Source organism: Hyaena hyaena, unplaced genomic scaffold (genome assembly GCF_003009895.1).
Source record: "Hyaena hyaena isolate Hyena2069 unplaced genomic scaffold, ASM300989v1 scaffold_129, whole genome shotgun sequence".
In the NCBI taxonomy this organism is placed as follows: Eukaryota; Metazoa; Chordata; class Mammalia; order Carnivora; family Hyaenidae; genus Hyaena; species Hyaena hyaena.
In genome coordinates, this window is record NW_024080763.1 from 185,777 (window position 1) to 207,739 (window position 21,963).

General features: G+C 46.2%; 1 protein-coding gene across 4 annotated transcripts in view; it reads left to right on the plus strand.

Annotated features, from left to right (window-relative positions):
* The first annotated feature begins 13,485 nt into the window (after positions 1 to 13,485).
* Positions 13,486 to 21,963, plus strand: part of ADAM12 (ADAM metallopeptidase domain 12) — a 346,871-nt gene continuing 338,393 nt past the window's right edge. The window contains exons 1-2 of one of the 4 annotated variants that reach the window (XM_039237898.1): positions 13,486 to 13,638; positions 14,238 to 14,665. In XM_039237898.1, coding sequence (XP_039093829.1) covers positions 14,578 to 14,665 — 88 coding nt within the window. In that variant the 5' untranslated portion in view covers positions 13,486 to 13,638; positions 14,238 to 14,577. The remainder of the gene's footprint in view (positions 13,639 to 14,237; positions 14,666 to 21,963) is intronic. The other 3 variants (XM_039237897.1, XM_039237899.1, XM_039237900.1) reach the window with 3 other exon arrangements.

A 21,963-nucleotide genomic window follows, 5' to 3' on the forward strand; every position in this document is an offset into this window, starting at 1 on the left:
TCCCATGACCCAGTAATTCCACTCCTGGGTTTACACCCCAGGTACGTGTGTGCACATGCCCAGAACAGACATTCACGAGAACGGTCATCTACAGTTTACACACAACACTTAAAAACTGGAAACAACTCAAATGTCTATTAAATACTTTGAGGTGTATCCATACAACGGAGTAGTACGCGGCAATAAAAGACAAATTGCCACTGCTCCGTGCAGCAGATGTGTGAATCTCACAAGTGACAAATGAGAGAAGCCAGACACAGAGACCACCCACCAGGAGCCCATCTGTGACAATGGTGGTGGAAGTCAGCATAGTCCTTACTTGGGGGGAGGTTCTTGACTGGAAAGGGGTACAGGTGGTGGTGGGCACTGGAAATAGTCTCTCTCTTGACCTGGGTAGCGGTACAGGGTTACGTACGCAAGGAGAACTCATGGAACTGTGTACTTAATATTCACACGCTATGTATAACTCAATAAACATTTTTAAGTAAAAGAAATCAACTAACAAATACACAAAACAGAACGTTATCACTTAGGATCTCAGGACATGTAAAGGACCCCCACGTTTGTAGGAATTATGAACAGATAGGCTGGGGCAAAGATTTTGTTCCCAGATGATCTGCTTCCAGAAGGCAGAGGAGTCGGAAGGACCCATGACTGAGTAGTGGACTCGTCTCCCACACAGCACGGTGATGTGAATTTTCTACAGTGATGCTCACTTTTTAAGCATGAGAACCTACTTCGAATTTTTTCCAATGAAGTTTTTTTATTGACTTATGAGCATTGAAAACAATTTTTTTAACGTTTATTTATTTTTGAGAGACAGAGACACAGAATGCAAGCAGGGAAGGGCAGAGAGAGGAACACAGAATCTGAAGCAGGCTCCAGGCTCTGAGCTGTCAGCACAGAGCTCGACACGGGCAAATGCATGAACTGCGATATCATGACCTGAGCCGAAGTTGGCAGCTTAACTGACTGAGCCACCCAGGTGCCCCATGAGCGTTTTCAAGCATGTAGAAAAGTAGAGAGAAAAATGTAATAACCACCCTGATACATCCATCGATCCATGTAACAATTGGTAATGTTTTGTTATATTTGCTATATTATTTTCCTGAGCTAGTCCTTTTTAAAAAAAACCATATTATTATAGAAAGTTTCAAATATTGAAAAAGAGGGACGCCTGGGCAGCTCAGTCGGTTAAGTGTCAGACTTCGGCTCAGGTCATGATCTCATCGTTCATGGGTTTGAGCCCCGTGTCGGGCTCTGTGCTGACAGCTCAGAGCCCGGAGCCTGCTTCAGATTCTGTGTATCCCTCTCTCTCTGACTGTGCCCTGCTCGCTTGCTCGCTCTCTCTCTCTCTCTTTCTCTCTCTCAGAAATAAATAAAACATTTAAAAAATTAAACAAAAATAAAAGAAATATTGAAAAAGAGAGAGAGAGAGAAAGTAGTGTAAGGAGCTCCCATGCATCCAACCCTCAGCCTCAATAATTACACAGACATGGATAATCTTTCTTCTGGCATATCCCTGCCTCTTTCCCCACCTACCACCCCATAATTATTTAGACATAAATCTCAAATAGTGACATCATTTCATGCACAACATATGAGTACGCTTTTGCTTAAAGAAAGGACTCATTGAAATGTAACCACAAGACCACTATCGGACCTTCAAAAATTAAACTTCTTAATATCAAATATGAAGTTGGTGTTTACAAATCAGGAGCCAAACAGAATTCATCTACTGCATATTGCTGATTTTTAAAAAAATTCTTTATGAATCCATAAATTTCCTTATTTATTTATTATTTATTTATTTATTTACTTTGCAGTTCATTTATCGAAGTAACCAGATGGCTTCCCCTGCATATCAGTGTTTCTCACCCTTGAGCATGCAAAAGAATTTCCTGGAGAGCTTGTTAAAATACAGATCCCTGGGCCCCAGCCTGAGAGATTCCTGATTCAGTAGTTCTGGGGTAGGGCCTGAGAATTTGCATTTCTAGCAGGCCCCCCAGTGATGCTGATTGCAGGCCTGGGAACCCATGCTGGATAGCACTGGCCTGGTTACCCAGGGTCTGGATTTAGCTAGTTGCATCCCCAGGGTGTTTTTGAGTGTTTTCTCTTCTCATTATATATTTTTAAAAATTTTTTTAATGTTTATTTATTTTTGAAAGAGAGAAAGAGAGAGAGAGAGCACGCGCAAGGAAGCGAGGGCAGAGAGAGGAAGACAGAGAATCTGAAGCAGGCTCCAGGCTCTGAGCTAGCGGTCAGCTCAGAGGCCGACGCGGGGCTCGAACCCACGAACCACGAGATTATGACCCTAAAGCTGGATGCTTAACCGACTGAGCCACCCAGGCGTCCCTAAAAAATTTTTTTAATGTTTATTTATTTTTGAGAGAGAGAAAGAGAGGGAGAGCGTGTGCAAGGAAGGGAGGGCAGAGAGAGGAAGACACAGAATCTGAAGCAGGCTCCAGGCTCTGAGCCATCAGTACAGAGCCCGCCGCTGACTGCCAGATCATGACCGGAGCTGAAGTCCGACGCTTAACTGACTGAACCACCATGCGCCCTCTGCTCATTATATTCTTAAAATCCACTTGGCTGGATTTGGACAGAGTACTGTATCCTTTCATCAGGAGGCACAGCATCTGGTCATTTCGAAACACTGGCAGCCGTGGTCATTCCTAGATTTGTTATTTCACTGGGGGTTGCTAGTGACACTCCAATTGTGTTTTCCATTGATTCCCTTGTCTGCTTCCCTAGAGACAGAGTTCCCTTCCTCAGCTATTCGAACACCCAAAGGTAGAGTTCACATGGCAGTCAGGATGATCTTTCTCTTCATTAACCCATTTTCAAAACAGTGAGTTCATTCCCTAGCATCTTGAGCAAAGAAAGAGGTGGGTTTTGTTTGTTTATATCTATTCTAGTGAACTCATGAATACAAATGCATTTTTTATGTTCTGTTTACTAAGTTATTTTTATTTATTTTTAAAATTTGTAATATTCATTTATTCGAGAGAGAAACAGAGAGGCAGAAAGAGAGGGGGAGAGAAAATCCCAAGCCGGGGATTGGTGTCAGCAAAGGTCCTCAACCTGGGCCAAAATCAAGAGTTGGCCGCTTAACCGACTCAACCAAACCTCCCAGCCACCCCAGTTATTATTATTTTTCGACTTTATCTATTTATTTTGAGAGAGAGCAAGAGCACTTGTGCATGCATGTGTATAAGTGAGGAAGAAGGGCAGATAGAGGGGGAGAGAGAGAATCTCTAGTAGGCTCCACACCCAGCCCAGAGCCTGATGTGGGGCTCGATCCCATGGCTGTGAGATCATGACCTAAGCCAAAACCAAGAGTCAGTCGCTTAACTGACTGAGCCACCCAGGCATCCCACTAAGTTATTATTTTCGATGCTCAAATTATTGTATCTTTGACTGATGGGGGCCTGCTCAGGTTACCTCCCGGCTCCTTTTGGCTTGACTCCAGTGGTCTTTGGTAGCTTCGTCTTCTGATAGGACAAATTTTTCCATGTTCACCTTCTATATTCCTTCCCTCAGATCTGGAGTCCACCATTTTCCCAAGGAGCCCTGGTTGCATTTTCTGCAAATGGCCCTTGGAGACCATAGTCTAGGTACTGGACACGTTCGTTAGTGATTGGATGATCATTGTTTCCAGAACTTTTCAGCGCATCAAGCTGGAAGATGTGTTTTTTAAAATAAAAGGTATAATGAGTTTCTAGGAATACTTTGAATTAGAATTTAGGGGGCATTTCACTTGATCCCATCAATCTGAAATCTCAGAATAACACCCCTAACCCTATAGTCCATGATATGATCAGTAAAAACCACTTGTTTTTCCTTTCATATGTTCTTTTGTTCTTAGTGTGTGTCTAACAAAGGGTGTGCAGTCAAATTAATGTTTGAAGTCACATGGACTAGTTTCTCTTTGTGGTCATGCCACGAATCAATATATAGCTAAGTTTGTTTCACTTTGCTTTCAACTTTTGAGAATGATTTTTTAAAAAATATTTTAATTCATTTTATAACTGCATAAATATTTCCATGGTTTCAAAATCAGATGTACAAACCAAGTGTATTCAGAGAAGTCTAACCTACTCCCCATTCTCTGTCATGATCGTTTCCTCCCCTTATAAGGAATAGTTTTAAACAATTTTATGGTTTATCCTTTTGTTTACAAAACAACATAATAACAGCATAACATTATACACATACTGATATTTTCATATCACATCTTTATGGATAAGTGGTAGCATGCTATGCACATTTTGCTCCACTTAGTCTTTGAGACCACTTTGTAATGTCAAAAATCTTTATATTAAATAGTTCCACTTGGGGAATTTATTAAGAAAATCTACAAGGACAAAGGAACCACAATCCATTTGGTAGCACTTTTAAATGAATTTACTTAAATAAGTGTGTTAATGCGAACGTACTACTGAAGAGCTGAAAGTATCAGTCCACATGTCTGTCCAGCCTGCAATAAATACTTGGTTCCACTCTAGACAGTCAGAAACCACAGGAAGAGAACTATTTTTTCCATTCTTTTCCTTTTATTTATTTAGATGTCCCTTTTTACAAAAGTAAACATTTAAATTTTGGAATCATTTCAGGCTTACAGAAAAGCTGCAAAGATAGTGCAGAGAGTTCTCACGTACTCTTTACCCAGTTTCTCGCGTTATAAACACCTAAAATAACGGTGCATTTGTCAAAACCAGGAAACCAACACCGGCACATTACTATTAACTAAACTCCAGACTTTATTCCGATTTCACTAGTATTTTCCACCAATGTCCTTTTTCTCTTCAAAAATGTGACCCAGGATACCGATTGCATTTAATACCTTTCCATGTTTAACTGACCTAAAAAAAAATCTATCGATGTTCAAGAGTGCTCCCATTTATTTATTTATTTATCTTTTTTTTTTTAATGTTTTATTTATTTCTGAGAGAGAGAGTATGTGTGAGCAGGGGAGGGTCAGAGAGAGAGGGAGACACAGAATTCGAAGCAGCTCCAGGCTCTGAGCTGTCAGCACAGAGCCCGACATGGGGCTCGAACCCATGAACCGTGAGATCATGACCTGAGCCGAAGTTGGATGCTCAACCGACTGAGCCACCCAGGTGCCCCTATTTTTCTTAAATAGTTTATTGTCACGTTGGTTTCCATATAACACCCAGTGCTCATCCCTACAAGTGCCCTCCTCCATGCCCATCATCTCCTTTCCCCTCCCTCCCCCCCACCAGCCCTCAGTTTGTTCTCAGCGTTCAAGAGCACTCCCAATTTTATAGGTGGTAAGGGACAGAAACCAAATGGCTTACTGGCTGCAGGATGGTCACAGGATTTAGCTCTAAATCTTGGTGGAATCTGATTTTAGAAGAGGCAATCTGGGTTAGGGGAAGAAAATGCAGATACTCGCATTGGGCAGACCTGGGTGTGAGTCCTCCTTTGGAAGGTCTGGGAGAACTTATTTAGTGTCACTGGGTCTTAGTCTTTCACCCGAGAATGGGAAACTAAAACACGCCTCGCAGGGTAGTAGAGAAGCTTATATACAGTACAGGTGAGGTGTTTGGACCATAAGAAGCCCTCTGCCAGTGGTGATTGCTGTTGTCATAGATGGTTGTCAGAGGCACTTGGGAGCCACATGTTGGTCATCTGCCACCCAGACTATAATTCTCCCTTGTAAAACAGATATGTAGGTTTAGTCCACCAGTTACGACTCAGATATACAGCCTCCGATTCAAGTGACACTAAGCAGGGCGCATCTGGGGAGGGCGTTCGCATCCAGATCTGCCATGACTCACGTAGCAGCTGCTGGCTTCTGTTTGGGAGAAGAGGCTTTCCACCAACACGCGCTGACATTGCCCTGTAGGTGTTTACCAGAACATAAGCATCTAATAAATGAACATGTATGTATTTTCACTTCTGAAAGCACTGTTGCCCCTTTGTAAAGTGCTGGCAAGTGTTTTTGTGACAGGAAACAGAGGCTCCTGTGTGGAAAACCTCTCTGGCCTGGATTTCTGGGCTGCGTACACGTGTGCACCCGTGCGTACGTTTCTTCTTCTGCCGGGGTACACGAGACTTCTGTGTCACTTTCCAAAATAGGACTCAAAAGTAGGTCGGTAGAGAGCGGTGAAATAGGTCAATTGCCATAAACTAAGCAGAAGAAGGGGGTGGGGTTCAGCTCTAGAGAGAGCGCATGTTTACACCCTTGGCACCTGTTTTCTTAAGGCCTTGAAGGACTGCTCTTTAGGGGGCGGGAGGGTGACACTAACACTCCGTTGTACCATTGCTGACTGTCTGCATTTTCTTTCTCTGGGGCAGTCACCACTAGGGTGGAGATTGTGGTGCCTGGTCCTGGGGACTGAGCTGGCCGATTTAAGCCTGGTGTCATTGGGATGCTCAACACAGGACCAGGGACAGTGTTCTTTCGGAGGATGGATAAGTGGGGTGCTTTCTTGCCTCTGTGGATCGGTGGCTAAGCGGCTGGTTTTGAATAGCAAAACTGCACTGTTGGTCATGCTTCCGGTATTCCAGTGCAGTGCAGTTGGTCATGGGATCTGGCTCCACATCACCCAGAGTGCTCCCCCCGTGCTGCTGGAAACGTGCCTAAAAGGATTAGGCTGTACCGATGGCTTTTCCCTTACTTTAATGGTCTCCTCTTCAATGATACATTGCTTCCTCATCACTGTGGGTCATTTTTCCATATGGCCCATGAGACTGTCCGCACCCTGCCTCCAAGACAGACAGCGTTTTCCTGATGGTGCAGGATTTTGATTTCTCCATACTCGATGTCGTAAGGTTTCTTGGCACTCTACCAGGTAGAAGGGGCTCGCTAATAGATTATAATTTAAGAAAAAAAGAAAACATCAACTTTGATTTTGTGACCAAGGCTCTTCCATGTGACTTTCTGAGTTATTACCAACACACATTTCTGGTTTCAAATTATTCTGACTCATGCTCTTATTTATTTTTTCCATTGTTGGCAATATGTCCACATAACCACAATCTCTATCCATTGTCTGATTACCAGAACAAAACAGTTTGAGGTTGTTTGGAGTTTTAAAAGAGTCTGATTTTGTTTTCCTTACATTTAAAAAGAGTCCCAGAAGTAACAAACTTAGTTAAAAAATGGAAGATTTGAGAAAACAAAACACCTCCTGATACAGATTGCTAGCACTGTGGAAATCAGTCCTAACTTGATTTGCAATGGTAATGGGCCTTAACTGGGCTAATTACAGAGGTTATTGGGGGAATGGCTTGGGAAAGAAGTGAAATATTGCCTACTTATCGTCTTGGACCTCAGCAATAAATATGCTTACATGGAATCACTATCCTTGAGCCTGGACTGGAAGGCTGTATGGAGACGAAAAATCTTAAAGACCCAAGTGGGAATGCAGTCACGCATTGGTTCATTTATCCACTGAACCAGAAATTGCTGTGCCTTCTTTTTTTTTTTTTTTTCCCAGGCTTTGGGCTAGGCATGGGCACATCAGATGTAATAGTAACAGGTCAAAGTGCTCAACCTCCAGGGGGCTCCCCGTCCAGTAAGGCAGGCAGGCTTGCATAACAATAATTATAGTACAAAGTGGAAAGCCTGATGCCAGCAGTGGATATGCAGAACTGTGCAAGCAAAAACAACAAGGCTCCATTTTGCCTGGAGTAGTAGAAAAACCAATGCAGAGGAAATGGCGCCACTCTGGGCTTTGAAGGCTCGATCAGAAAGGAAGAGAAGGGCACTCAGACATTAAGAGAAGCATAGATGGCCATGAAGTGTTAAACACTTTGCAAATGTCCAGTGGTCCCATGTGGCTAAAGGATGGGGCAGGGACGGGGGAAAGGGGGAGGGGGGAAGAGGGAGAGGAGTTGGGAAACTCTAGCGGTTCTCAAATCCCCAGTGGCCTTGAGTATCCCAAGAAGGAGGTTCAATGAATTACTAAAGGCCATGAGGATTCAGTGAAGCTTTGTCCGATTTTCATTTTAAAAGTGCTTTTGCAACAGCAGAAGCTGGAATGAGAGCAAATCAAACTCCGGGGGCCTGTGACTGTCATCAGGGAGGCACCATGGTTACCTGGCCCTGGGGCTGGAGCAGTGGGGGTGGGGGGTGGGGGTGCAGCAGATTCGGGAGCCATTCCTGAGGCCCAGTGGACAGGACTTTCTGGATAACTGGAAGGGTGTGGTCGACGGAGAAAGAAAGGAAGGGACCAGTAGAGAGGAAATGAGATGGAGGACCCTTGGAGTCAGGCACACCCGGCTGCTGCACTGCTTTTAAATCTGTCCAAGTCACTCCTCAGGGCCTCCCTCTCCTCCTTCTAAAGAAGGGTGATGAATAGGACTCTCTGGGGTTGATGAGATCCTGGGGCCTGGGGAGGGGGCAGAGCAGACAGACACAGAGGCTGTCCATTACGATTATTTTAGGTAGGCTCAGCGCCTCTCTCTATAGCACACAGGGAGAGCAGGAAAATGGGGGGTTGGCTGCATCCCTCACCTCCAGCACAGGGCACGAAAGGAGCTCTGGGTGTCTGTGCTTAACTTCTGTTTATTCTTCAGCTCAGCTGAGGACAAAGACAGCTGAATACCCTGTTGGGAATATTGCCTAAGACTCCTGGGCAATATTCCCACTGAGGAAAAGGGACCCTGGGAGTGTTTATTCCGAGGAAGGCCGGGGCGCACTTTCCCACTGATACCTACTAGGTTGGTGGGCTTGGGGCAGCGGGGCTGGCCGCTCCTGGGCCAGGACATGGTGGTAATGACAGATGTCCAGTGCTGCTTGGTAACTGCTACAAAAGTAAAGCTCCATCAGATCCTAGACAAGAGCTTAGTGCAGGAGGAAGAACAAAGGACCCCAGGCCCCTAGAAATCTGAGTTGGCTTTTCTGCATGAGTCCCAGAGGAGTGGTTAATGGGAGAAAGGAGGCCCGCATAGAAGTGTCCATCAAAGAATCATGGAAAACTGAGACCAAGCAAGCGGGCTGAAAGAGATACAGTGAAAAGGAGGGCTGCACGTGCCACGATCAAGGCCGCGCAGTGGATGTGATGGAGGGCCGGACTCCCCCGTCCTACCCGGAATTGTTCGAATTGTTCCTCACTATGTTCCAAAGTAGAAAATAGTCCGGCTCTGAAGAGGAGTTAGAGAGATCCCGCCACCAATAAAGCCGATACAATAAGCCAGCCTCTGTGGCCCGTGGCCTCACGCAGAACAGTCTTGAAGCATCACGGCCACATTTTGCCTCCATAGTTTAAGAGAAATCAGGAAACTGGAAAGGATCCAAAGCAGAGCAAAAAACATGATTAAAGAGAGCAAGAATAGGACCCAGGGGGCGAGTTAAAGAAATTGGGGTTGATTTGACTAAAACAGTAAAGACGAAATGGGGACTGTATTCCAATACATGGCGGAGGGGGCGGTGTCCAGTAATTTTCCAAGTTCAAGAGCACAGCATAAGAGGCAAATGGCCTAATTTGCCACAAGAGAGATTAGGTAAAGAAGGAGTTTCATAAACATATGCACATCTTGGAATGGCCTTCCCTGGGGTTGTTGTAAAATAGGGCTGGGCCCTCCCTGGACGGAAGCCTCCTGGGGACTAAGCCAGACTGGATGCGGAGGGCCTGGTGTGTCCCCAGAGGCCCCAGCAATCCCAGCTCGCCTGGCTTCCAGGAAGCCATGAGTCTTTCCAGAGCAGAAACCTGCCAAGGGCATGGCCGGCCTTGACCGGTGGGAGCATCTTTGCTCTCCCGGTGGGCCCCTCCATCCAAGAGCCAGCGTGACCTTTGAATCTCCTTTTCTCGTTGATGGTGTTCCAGACACAGTCGACAGCAAACGCCTGCAGGTTCTTAGGTGACTGGTAAGAACTGTATCACAACTTCCGGAGGCGGCTGTTTAGATCAGATCTCCGCGGGACGGGCTAGCCATGCGGTGAAAATACTCAGAGGAGCTCATGAGACTCCATGCCCCTGGACGGTCAGTTGGCTTTGCTGGTTGTGGCTGTCCTGGTAGGTATCCCGTCCATCACTGTGACTTCAGTCACACGTTCAACCGTTCTTCGTAGAAGGAATGGAGTCAAGGTGTAGAACCAAGCTTGTGTGCTCTCCACCCCCCACCCCCACACACCACATAAAAGACCTGTTAATCTGCAGATAGGGTAACAGGACAATTTGTTCGCAAACCGGGTGGCCTGTGACAGTATATGGAGGGTACTGTTGACAATTATGTTGCTACGTAGCTGAGGCCTATGGCCATCCGTCTAGAACCTGTACTCAAAGGCCAAACGAGGGAGGTGCCCTTGATAGTAAAATCCTCACAAACTTTCTAGTAGAAATGGAATGTTTGCTTTGTTAAATGTGGACTAGCTATTGCTGCTTAGCAAATCACCCCTCAAATAAGTGGCTCAAAATAATAAACATTCATTATCTCATGCAGTGTCTGTGGCTTAGGAAATTGGAAACAGCCTCACTGGACGGGTTGGCCATGGGGCCTCTCAGAAACTGCCCTGAGCCTACCATCATTGGAAACTTTGGGCTGGGAGATGGCTTCCGTGACGGCTCACGCACGTGGCTGATGGCGGGAGGCCTCCGTTTCCTGCCTCAGTTCTTCCCCATTGGACTGCTAGAATGTCCTGGTGACAGCTGGTATGCTTCAGAGTGAGTGACCGGAGTCACTCCTGCCTTTCATGATTTAGTCTCAGAGCTCACGCATGGTCGCTTGGGCCATATTTTATTCATTAGAACGAACCTCCAAGCCCAGCCCACACGAAAAGGGAAGCAGATTAAGCTTTATTTCTTGAATGAAGGAGGACCTTCAAATATTTGGTTGTTCTGGCAAGTTTGTGTTGTTTTTGAGATTCCCTTTTGCCTTTTGTTGAATCCTGTCTTTTTATTCAGCCTGGCCCAGTGATGGTGGAAAAGGACAGCGGTGGGAGGTGAGGGGGTGTCTCAGCACCTGGCATTCTGGCCATTGGGTGGCTCTCTGTTCTTCCTGGATATTGTCAGCCATTTGAGGTGCTTAAACATGGGCTCTCTTGAGTAACGAGTAATGAGCTCCCCATCACAGTAGGTATACAAGGAAGTAGTGGAAGGTCGATTGGGCGCCACAGATGAATATCGATGGGTGTAGAAGGAGCTGGCCCAAATGACGTTTCATGTCCCTTCTGACCCAGAGCCCTCTAGAGTCCCTGATCCCCCCCCCCCCCCAAAGCATTCTTTGTTCGGTGCTCTTGAGTGAGAACTGGAATAGCCTCTTGAGGTGGGGCACGGGCTCTCGAAGCAAGGCCTGTGGAAAGAAAACAGACTCCACGTTATCACAGACTGAGAGGGTCATGAGTTTCAAGCCCCCCAAGAGATGGAATTAAAAAGATTTCCAAGAATCTTAATCGTGGGGTGATGGTGTGTGTTTACTTTTGCAGCAAGCCTTGGGAGCTGTGCTCGGATAGATAAAAGCTGTTTTGTAAGCCTGCGTCTGAAGCTCCTTCACTAGGCTGAGCTGCGAGGAAGCTAACCATCTGCGGAAGTCGGAGTGGCGACCTGCAAAATCCCGGCTTCGGAAAACCCGCCTCCATTTCTCATCGGCTGGTGCTCAGAGTGGACTGAACTAAATGTGAGCTTGGGTGAGGAAGCAGTACCCTGTTCATGAATGCCCAGGCTGTTAAACAAAAATAGCACACAGGAAGCGGTATTGCAAAGGTCAGTTCTTCTGGAAAGGAAAGGACAACAGCCATCTATCTGAAATTTTAATGAGCAGATCCTGGCCTCTGACCCTGAGACCATGACCTCACCATCCAGTGCTGGATGCCACGTCGGCTTCCATTTCCTGTGGATGAGGAGGCAGAGTTCCCATCCAACGGCCGACCGTCTGCTGGACATAAGATTCTGTCTGCCTAGCTGGCTGCTGTGGATGGGCATGGAGTCTTCATGGACGGAATGTCAGTCCAGACTCCTTGCTTCACCGACATGGGAAATTGAATGGTTAAGAAACCAGGGCTGTGGCTAGGATTTTCCTTCCTGTTCTTTTCCCCTGCATTGGCTGTTTTCTTTCATTCAGTCGAAAACAAATCAAAGACAGTCTCGGGATACATTTAGCCCTTTGGAAAGAGCTTTGCAACTTCCAGGTTTAAAACACACACAAACACACACACACACACACACACGGGTTTTCTACAGTCAAGAGTAACAGCTGAATATAAAAGAACAAAAAGAAATGAATCATTAGAAGAGAAAAAAGCCCCTAGCCCAGTGCAGAGCACACATGAGGTCCATTGTTAATAAAAATTTTCCCAGTCAGAAAGATTCGAGAGGCCAGCAGCTAGATTCATCCTAAAACTAGGCTGTCCTACTGACTTCAAAGGAATCAGTTGTTAATTCTCTTACACAGCGTTTCTGAAAGTTCTGGGAACTCAGAACCACTTGAGTACTTGCAAAAACTTCCCAGACCTTCCAAATCACGATGTCCAGTGCAAATACGGCGGGGATTTGACATCTTGACAAACACCAGGAATCCCGTGGGTTAGGGAGGCACTCCCTGTATTAGCTTATTTAGTGCTCGCTACCACCTGGGAGATTTGTACTTTACTTTCACTTAACAGATGCTGAGCCCAAAGCTTCTAAGTCAGAGTTAAAGACACTGGCTATGTTTGCAGACATATCTGGTGTGGGCTCTGACCTACTTCTTGCCCTGTGACCATGGGGAAGCCACTTAACCTTTATACGGGACAGTTTCCTCCGCCATATATTCAGAACTTTAGCACAATGCAGGGATCACGTGAAGTGGGTTTCTACTGGTTAATAACGGAGTAGTTAACAAATGACCGAGTGATTATTAAAATGGGTTAGGTAACCAATCTCGCTGTTCAATAGTCCCGATTTATCCGTTTTTTCCTACCAGTCGGAAAAGTGTTTGAAGGCAAAAAGGCATTTCTCATTAGTTTGGTTTCCCAAGTCCCTAACGTAGCGTTGCTAATTGCTTTTTGAGGGAATGAACGAACAGAGAGAGGTTCTGCAGAGGGGTAGGTAGTAACTGGAGCCGGATTTAAACTGGGGCTTCTACCCGGGCCTTGTTTCCAGATAGAATGTTCAGATAACCTGGCCCAGAGAAGAGGGCACTTTGGCCGCTGCGTCTCGCTCTCGGTTTCTTTTTTTTTTAAAAAGGGCCTGTACTTACTTGAGATGACTGACCTGGTTTTTGAGAACATTGCGAACCCCCCGTTAGCGTCTTTTCCCTTAGCAAAAGAGGGTAAAAGGGAGCTTCCTCTAACAAGGGCTAACCACCTCTGAGAACAGGGATCCGTCAGGAACCGGTGGGGAGTCACAGGACAGAACACAGGACAGGACACACCCAGCTCCTTCAGCGAGTGTAGCTCACTACCGGGTGATCCCCACCGGCTCTGAGAGGGCAACAAGCCAGGTCACCAAAAGGGACATCAGGGCTCTGTGAGGCTCTCTGGCGGAAGGGGTGAGGCCGCCAAGAACTAGGACTCAAGGCAAGGAAGGCCCTCCATTGACTTCACTGGTGTTTTGCACGCGGGCGCCAGGCGGCTCCCTGGCCAGGAGAGTCTCGTGCCAAAGGCGTGGAAGGGCGCCGGGGAATCCGTATTCCTAGCAGACAGACCCAGAAGCTTCTCACGACCAGACGAGGTTGGGAAACGACACGGTACACCCTCTTCTGGGTCCATGCCATAGGAAAAGACACGGGAGCCAACCTGTGTCAACGGAAACCCTAAAGCAACACGCCAGAAGCGTAACGCCCAGACGTCGCGCGCCCGCGAGTCCAAGATGATTTTCCCAGGCCCGGGGACGCCCGTCCGGGCGCGGGACGGCCTTCCAGCCCGGCTGCCCGCGGTCCGCGGGTTCCCGGCGAGCCGCGGAGCGAGCGGCCGAGTCATCGTTTCCAGCCTCAGACTGGAAAGCTGGACCGTGCAGCCGCGTGTGCTCCTGGCAGCCGGGCGCCCGGGGCCCCGCGGCCACATCATCCCGGGGCGGGGGTGTGTGCGCTCCGGGCGCCCGCGCCGCCGCCGAGCCACGTCTGTGCCGCCCGGGCGCGCGGCGGCCCGCGAGGCGCCCGGCACCGAGCCGCCCCCGGGGGTGGGCGAGCGCCGGCTCTGGGCGGGACCCCGGCGTGGGGGGGGCGGGGAGGGGTGAGCGGTCTCTAGGACCCGCGGGACGCCGCAGGCGGGCGGGGGTGCGGGGGAGACGGTAATTTGTTCCGAGGTAATGAGAACGGTGACTGTTGGCTGTGGATCCATTTCACAGGCCTGCCTTCGCTCACTAACGCTCTTCCTCGTCCCCGGGCCAACTCGGACAGTTTGCTCACTCACTCCCTGCAACGGTCAAGGCTGGCTCGTGCCACAACAGCGCGCGCGCGCACACACGCACACACCGGGGGTGGGGGGGAACTTTAAAAAAAAAAAAAAAAAAATGAAAGCCTAGACCAGCTCCTCGGCGGCGCGGGCGCTGCGCGAGGGCCCCGGAGCTGAGTCCCCGCGGCAGGAAGTCCCTCGGGTCGCGCCGCCCGGCCCCGCTCGGCGCCCGCGTGGGATGGTGCAGCGCTCGCCGCCGGGCCCGAGAGCTGCCGCACCGAAGGCCGGCGACCATGGCAGCGCGCCCGCCGCCCGCGCCCCCCGCCCGCGCCCTCCTGCTCGCCCTGGCTGGGGCTCTGCTGGCGCCCCCCGCGGCCCGAGGTAAGTCGCCGAGCCGGGGCGAGGGCTCCCTGCCGGGCCCCGGCCCTCCTCTCCCGCCCGCCGCCCCGGGCCCTCCGCGGGCTGGGGTCGCCCCCTGCCCCGGGGGCACCTCGCGCCGCACCCGGGGGTGTGTGTGTGGGGGGGAGGGGACGCCTGGAGACGGGGCGGCGCGCGGGGGCGCTTCTGCGGAGCCCCCGGGGCTCCGACTCCTCGCGCGTGGGGGAGCCCCCCGCCCCACCGCCCGAGGTGCCAATTCCCGGGGGACTGGGGTGCGGAGGGAGCACTTGGCTGGGGCCCAGAAGACGCCGGCGCGAAGCCCGGACGGCACAGCCTCGGGGCCGCTCCCCGCTCCCCACCCTCCCCATTCGGGTGTCATCTGCCAAGGTGTGTGTGTCTTGACAGTTACACGTGTCGCTGGGGATGGGGGGCATCGGGGCCTCTTACTGACCCTCTCCCTGAGCGAATCCGCTCCCCACCCCCCAGGTTCTGGGTCAGCCCTACCTGTGTAGCCCAGCCCCCCCCCCCCCCAAGCGTGGGGGGAGGCGCAGTAACCGCACAGGTGAGCCACCCCCCTCTCCGCAGGTGAGCCTGCCGCGGTCCACAGCCGTCTCCTTTTTTAAAAAAATTGACTTCACCTACTTCTGTAGTTTTCTTTCCAAAAAAAATTTTTTTTTAATCCGGATCGCTCCCGAGTTGGTGGCGGCCAAACTTTAGCAGACTTTTTCCGCCTCCCGCCACTTCGTGCTTTCTGGGTTATCAATAATCCTTAACCTGTGTAAAGTGACAACTCATTTCGAAGTTAAACTGCAGTGTAGCTATTCTAGCTGTTGTATAGCTCCGGGTGTCCTCGCGTCGCATCCCCTTAAAACCGGGCACCTGTGGAGCCGTTGTTTTGCATAATGAGGATTCACCCAGCAGGTGCCTTTTTAAAAATTCGGAAGCTCCCCTTGGACGCCGCCACCGCGGTCTTTCTGCCGCTAGAGGCGCTGTCGGCCCACCAATGAGTGACGTGCCTTGGCCTCCAACTCAATTTCTATGGTTCTCGGTAACAGGCATTTATTTTTCAACAACTGGCCTCAATCATGAGCCGTTACCACTTTATGGTAGGTTTGATTTTGCAGTTGCCACTGCTCCCCTCCACCCCCACCACGTCTACTGTAGTGTGGCTAAAGCCCAGCTCTTGTTAAAATCCACTCAGTAGTGAAGACCAATTTGGGAATTAATGATTAAATAAAAGGATTGCACAAAGCAGTGTGGAAGCCAAGGAGGAATACTGCTGACTGTGTAAAGAGCTCTATGACCTGTGGATGAAAATAATGGTAGTAAAAAGTGTTTTGAAAGACTTTTGTACAAATTGGTCCTTTTGAATGTTTATCGGGAAAGAACTGTTTAAAACTCTTACAGAGAATCTCAAAGTGTGCCTGAGGTGGTCTTTAACTTGGCATGTACTCTATACACACAGAAATCCGCTCAGCATGGATAATATTAATTTCTTTAGAAGACAAAGTTTACTAAATCAAATAATAATGGGAAATTATTTCATGAAATGGGAGACTTTTATTATTTTATGACTGCCACCTTGTTAGAGAGAAATATGGGCTTTTCCTTGGGATCGATAGGACTCAGATAGAAAATGGGTTAGACTTAAACATTTTGAATGAGTTTTATGTTGTGATATCTCAGGGTTCATTGCTTGTTTCTCTTGGGATTCTCAGTATCAGTTCTTAAATCAGTCAGTGCCCCAGATCATAGCATTGAGGTCGCTTAAAAATCCAAGCATATAATAAAACATTCCTTTGTGTTGGCAAGAGAAAAGGAGGAATTACTACGACCTGTTGAAGGCAGAGTATATCCTGGGGGTTGTTCCCTGTGTGTGTTGCCCCATGCCCCAGAACGGCTGCCTACCTGGCACTCTTTAGTGGCATCTTAGCCCCAACACATCCAAAACAGAGCCCTAGAACCCAACCCCCCTGCTCCTGAATCTGATCCTTGTCCAGCCTTCCCAGCTCTGTGATAACACCATCTGCCTTTTCCAGATGTCTCACACTAACACATAGAAAGTCATCCCTTTCTCACTAAAATCCACCAACCTCCAACATGTATTTCCATCTCCCCTCTTCCCTCCCTAAGTGTGCCTTCCCCAACCCAGCCCTCCTTTTTTTCCCTTCCTCTTTCTCTCTTCTGCAGGAGCTCTTATCCCTGCTAGAGTAGCCTCCTAACTGGTCTGCTGGCGCTCCTTCCTGCCCCTGCACAGTGTATTCTTCCCAGTGCTACGGCCAAAGTCATCATTTTCAATCATGAGTTGGATCCTGCTGGTTTCCTGTTTAAAACTCTCCAGTGGCTTTCTACAGATCTTAGGAAAGAAAATTCAAACCTCTGGATAACCTAATCCCTGTTTTCCTCTGTGATGTCCTTTCTTACCGTACCCCCGCCCCCCGCCCCTTATTCATTCTACTCCAGCCACACTGGCTTCTCTTCTTTCCAACTTTCCAGTATAGTGTTGCCATACTTTTTAAAAAACCAAATTTAGTGTTTGCACTATGAAGACTTTGCAGATATTGTTCACAGTTGAGCTACACAGTGTCCTGTGACTGCATTTCATAACTCTTGCAACTTTTTGTTTTTCCTAGAGTTAATAATTGCATTTTTTTTAAAAACCTGTTTTTGCTTTATTTCTGGTGTACCAATCTCTTCCTCCCAAACTTTCTGGGAGAACTATTAAATTCCTTGCAACATGATCAAACACATCAGGCCATCTATCCATTATTTATTTTTTTGATGTTCTCTCTCCTGGAGCCCTTTATTCTTCTGATATGAACTGTTACTTTTAGGCATGTGGTACAGCTGTTGTCTCAGGACTGCTGAGATTACTAAGATACTTGCATTTCCTGCTGCATCCTTCCTCTGTTGGGTCACCTGTTTTCTGAGCACCATAGCTTTTTCTTTCTCAGTTTATTCCTTATTTTTGTGGAGCACACCTTCTAGTAACTTTTTGAGGAAAGGTATTGGGAGGCAAAACCATTTGATAACTTGTTAGGAATATTTTCAGCAGCAAATAATAGAAAACCCAATTATAGAATTTTTTCTGTTTTTTTTCTTTTTATGACTTATTTTAAATTTTTAAAAATACTTATTTTTGAGAGAGAAAGAGAGAGAGACAGAGTATGAGCAAGGGAGGGAGAGAAGAAAGAGAGAGGGCGACATGGAATCTGAAACAGGCTCCAGGCTCTATGCTGTCGGCATAGAGCCCAATGCAGGGCTGGAACTCACAAACCGTGAGATCATGACCTGAGCTGAAGTTGGATGCTTAACCGGCTGAGCCACCCAGGCACCCTGATATACATTTTTGAAGTAAGCAGTGTAGTGGCTGGTACAGTGGGTCTGCGAGACTACCTGGGACCCAAGCTTTTACTTTTGTTTGTAACTGGCATCCCTACATGTTGATTTTTGACTCCTGCTTCAGAGTCTCATGATAGCTGCTCTACCTCTGAGCATTATATCTGAATTCTAAGCAGTAACAGGGCAGAAGAGGCAAAAAGCAGAGCCAGCCAAATTTCTTTTATCAGGAAAATAAGAATACTTTCAGAAACATTTGTAGCAGATTTTCTCTTTGTCAAGTCTATGACACAGGGCTATGGCTAACTGAGTGGGAAAATAGGTAAGTACATATTTTTAGCTGTACACATTGATATTTCAAACAAAGAGTTCCGTGAATAAGAAAGAAGGTTGAAATGTGTACCTGCTGTACCTTGCCTAAAGTTATGTATGTATATTCCACCCTCGACTGCTAGTTGGGTTAGGTATAAAATTCCAAGATGGAAGTCCTATTTCCTCAGTGTTTTATAAGACAGATCTTAATTGTCTGTATGCCCGTTGCTGCTTGAGAACTTGATGGCACTCTGTCAATTCTTTAAATATAGACTGCTTTTTTTTTTTTCCTCCTGGAGCCTATTATCATCATTTTTATCCCTAGTATTTTTACATTTCATCATGACTTGCTTTAACTAAGTTCTTATCAGCAATTGTGCTGGGAACTCTGTAGACCCTTTCAGTCTGAAAATTCAAGCTGTAAAGTTCTAGTCTACTTTCTTGTATTCTTCAATTATTTTCTTCCACACTGGTTTTTGTCATGCTTTTTGTGAAGCTAGCTGTCACAATCTCCTGAAAACATTCTATAATTTTATTATTTATTTTTCATCTCTGCATTTTGTTCTACTATCTGGGAGAGTTTCTTGACCTTGCTAGTCAGGTTATTTAGTGTTCTATTCCTTTTTATTTTGTAAAATATGTAAGATTTTGGTGAACTCTTGGAGTATATTAATTTTTAGTTCTTGAGCATTCTTTTGCACACTTCATTCTCTTCATTAGTGCTGAGCTTCTTCCCACCCCCATTTGTTATAGTCTCTGAATTTCTTCAAATGTCTGATTTTGGGTTGTTTATATTTAATAATGAGACACTAAGAGGCTGATTGAAAGTTCTGCATGCTTCCAAAGCACAACTTTATTGTAGGGGCCTTCATACATCACTGACTATGTCTTCTTTCTTGGGCTGGTCAGTTTCTTCAAAGGAGAACCATGCACCCTCCTGTTGAGGAGATTGAAACCTGATTAGATGGTTTGTGAACTGAGCAAGGGAAATAGGGTTAAGATGTTTAAGTGTGATTTGCTTTTTTTAAAAAAATTCTTTTGTTTTCAGTTTGGCACGTTGCTTCCCCTCCCTCCCTCAGCTATGCCTGGGGTCACTGAGCACAGAATTTCCCTGCTTCACTGTCTCCAGAAAATACATCTCCCCATCTGTCAGAGAGGAAGGGGCCATCCCTTCCCCAAGGTGGCTTCTCAAGGGATCTGGGGGTCTTTCTTTCCTTGGATGATATTTCAGCCCAGCCTTTATTGGCTGTCAGAGGTACCCATGACTCCTGTCTCCAAGCACTTCCAGGTTTTTCTCATCCATCTCACCTTCTCAATGGCTTCTCTCTAAGCAACAGGGTCCCTGCCCTCTCCTCTCTGCCAAGTAGGGAACCACTCATCTACCATCTTCCATCTTCCAAAGCTTTGTTGCTCTCTCTTACCCATTACTTTTAATGCATTTTAAAAAAATTACTGCTATCATTATTGTTATTCCTTATTGTGGGGTTTTGGAGAGAGTGTAGATAAACACCTATGGGTCTGCCACATACATTCAGAAGTCCATCCATGGCTTCTGTTACCACACCCTGCATATAGACATGCTTTCTTTCTCTTAATTGTCATTTGGCTCTTTCTGTTCCTTCCTTGTGGAAACAAAAATTACATCCATTTTTAAATGTTTTAAAACTTCCTTTTTAAAATCTATAAATGCTCAAAGTCAGTATATACCTAATTAGGTAGATGTTACAGCTGTGGAAACTGAAGATTTTTTTTTTTCCAAGCGATGCAACTGCATCATGTAAAGATGTTAAACGTGCTTCTTCCTGTTATAGATGATGCTGTAATGAACTCATTTCAATTGCAAAACAAATGTTTTGTTTTGCATTCCAGAAGGCTTTTTTAGGCTGAACTGTTCCTGCAGTGTCTATGATTTATAAAGACAGGTATGAGAAACATTTTCAGATGTCTCTTCTATACCAAATGGCTAGCCCCATAGCCCTTTAGCCGTGTCCCCACTGGGAGCTGTATTAAACAACTCTGTAGTATGTACAATTCTTTAATTATCAACTCCCTGGGATTGAGAAATTGCAGTTGATATAATCTGGATGGAATGTCTTAAGAAATCGTGTCTGTGCATTTTTAGAAGCTATTTCTTTGTGTGTTTAGTATTTTATTAAACCCGAACTTTTTATACCAGCACATAGTTACTTAAAAATACCTTTCTTGAGTGCTTTGGTGCCAGGAGCAGCTCTAAGATCTTTGTATGCATTATCTCAGACCATCCTCATGTGAGAATCTCACTGTTGGTCTGCTGTTACCCTCACTCTGCAGAGGAAGAGACCGTGGCTTCGGACGGTGGGCATCTCCTAAGTTGCAGGTGCAGGGGGCAGTCTCTAGGCTGTCTCGTGATGAAGACTAGGTCTTCCCCAGGTGAACGTTTTGTAGTCTATGTACTCTGTCTTTGGAATAATAATAACATCTATAGCAATGAGATTTTAATTTAGATTAGTTTTAGGCAGAATGGTAATGCAGTTCAAATAAACTTTGTTTCAACTTTATTTGAACTTTGTTGAATGTCATACTATCTGACAGGCTGCCATCTTGATCTTCATACTTCCTGCAGCTCATTTTTCATTCCGCATTCTTGCGCTTTATTTAATGTCCAGTGTACCTTCCCTCCAACTGATAGATGATGGAATAGAGAACCTGAATAATCATCATATTGATATTTTTTATCTTTTAAGCTTTTATGCCCCCTCAAGGCTACATTAGGAGCTCAGGTTCTAGACAACTACTTAAACAATGGGGCAGTCTCGTTGGACTAACTCTGGACCTTCCATCCATTCACTGCTCCTGGAAGCTTCAGCCTCCCCCATCCGTTTGGAGGATCCACTCTTAGAACTATTGATGTTGCTCAGCAGGGTGTGGTGAGCACTGGCTTGTAGTTTGACCAATAGATTCCTTGCTTTATGTTTTGCTATATTTGTAATTAAAGCCAGAATAGGATTTAAGCATTTCTCATGAGCTCTATGTTCACATGAATCTGAATAGTCTCTAGAATCTGGTTCTGCTTTTTTGTTTTTCATTTTAAATCCTGGGTTTTTTTTTTTTTTTTTTTTTTTTTGGAGCCTAGCCTGCATTAGGATTTGGAGTCTGTGTTATATCTTAGTGCAGCTGTATTCAGGTTTATGAGATAGATGCATTCCAGAAGTGTGGCCTACTAAGTAAAATTTCNTTCACATGAATCTGAATAGTCTCTAGAATCTGGTTTTGTTTTTTTTTTTTTTTTTTTATTTTTTGGTTTTTTTTTTTTTTTTTTTTTTTTTTTTTTGGTAATGTGTGTGGGAGCCTAGCCTGCATTAGGATTTGGAGTCTGTGTTATATCTTAGTGCAGCTGTATTCAGGTTTATGAGATAGATGCATTCCAGAAGTGTGGCCTACTAAGTAAAATTTCTAAACTAAAATCATTTTCTCAGCCAATTTCAGTATAAGTTGCGATCATGAAAAAGATGATTGAAAAAGACTTTTGGTCCTCCTCATCCATTTGCTTATGAATGCAAAATATTTCAAAATTTGAAAGAATAAATTATATTGATAACTTGATATCCTTATCAACCAGATTTTACTATATGTGCTTCAGAATTTTTAAAATTTAAAGATGTAAAATATTA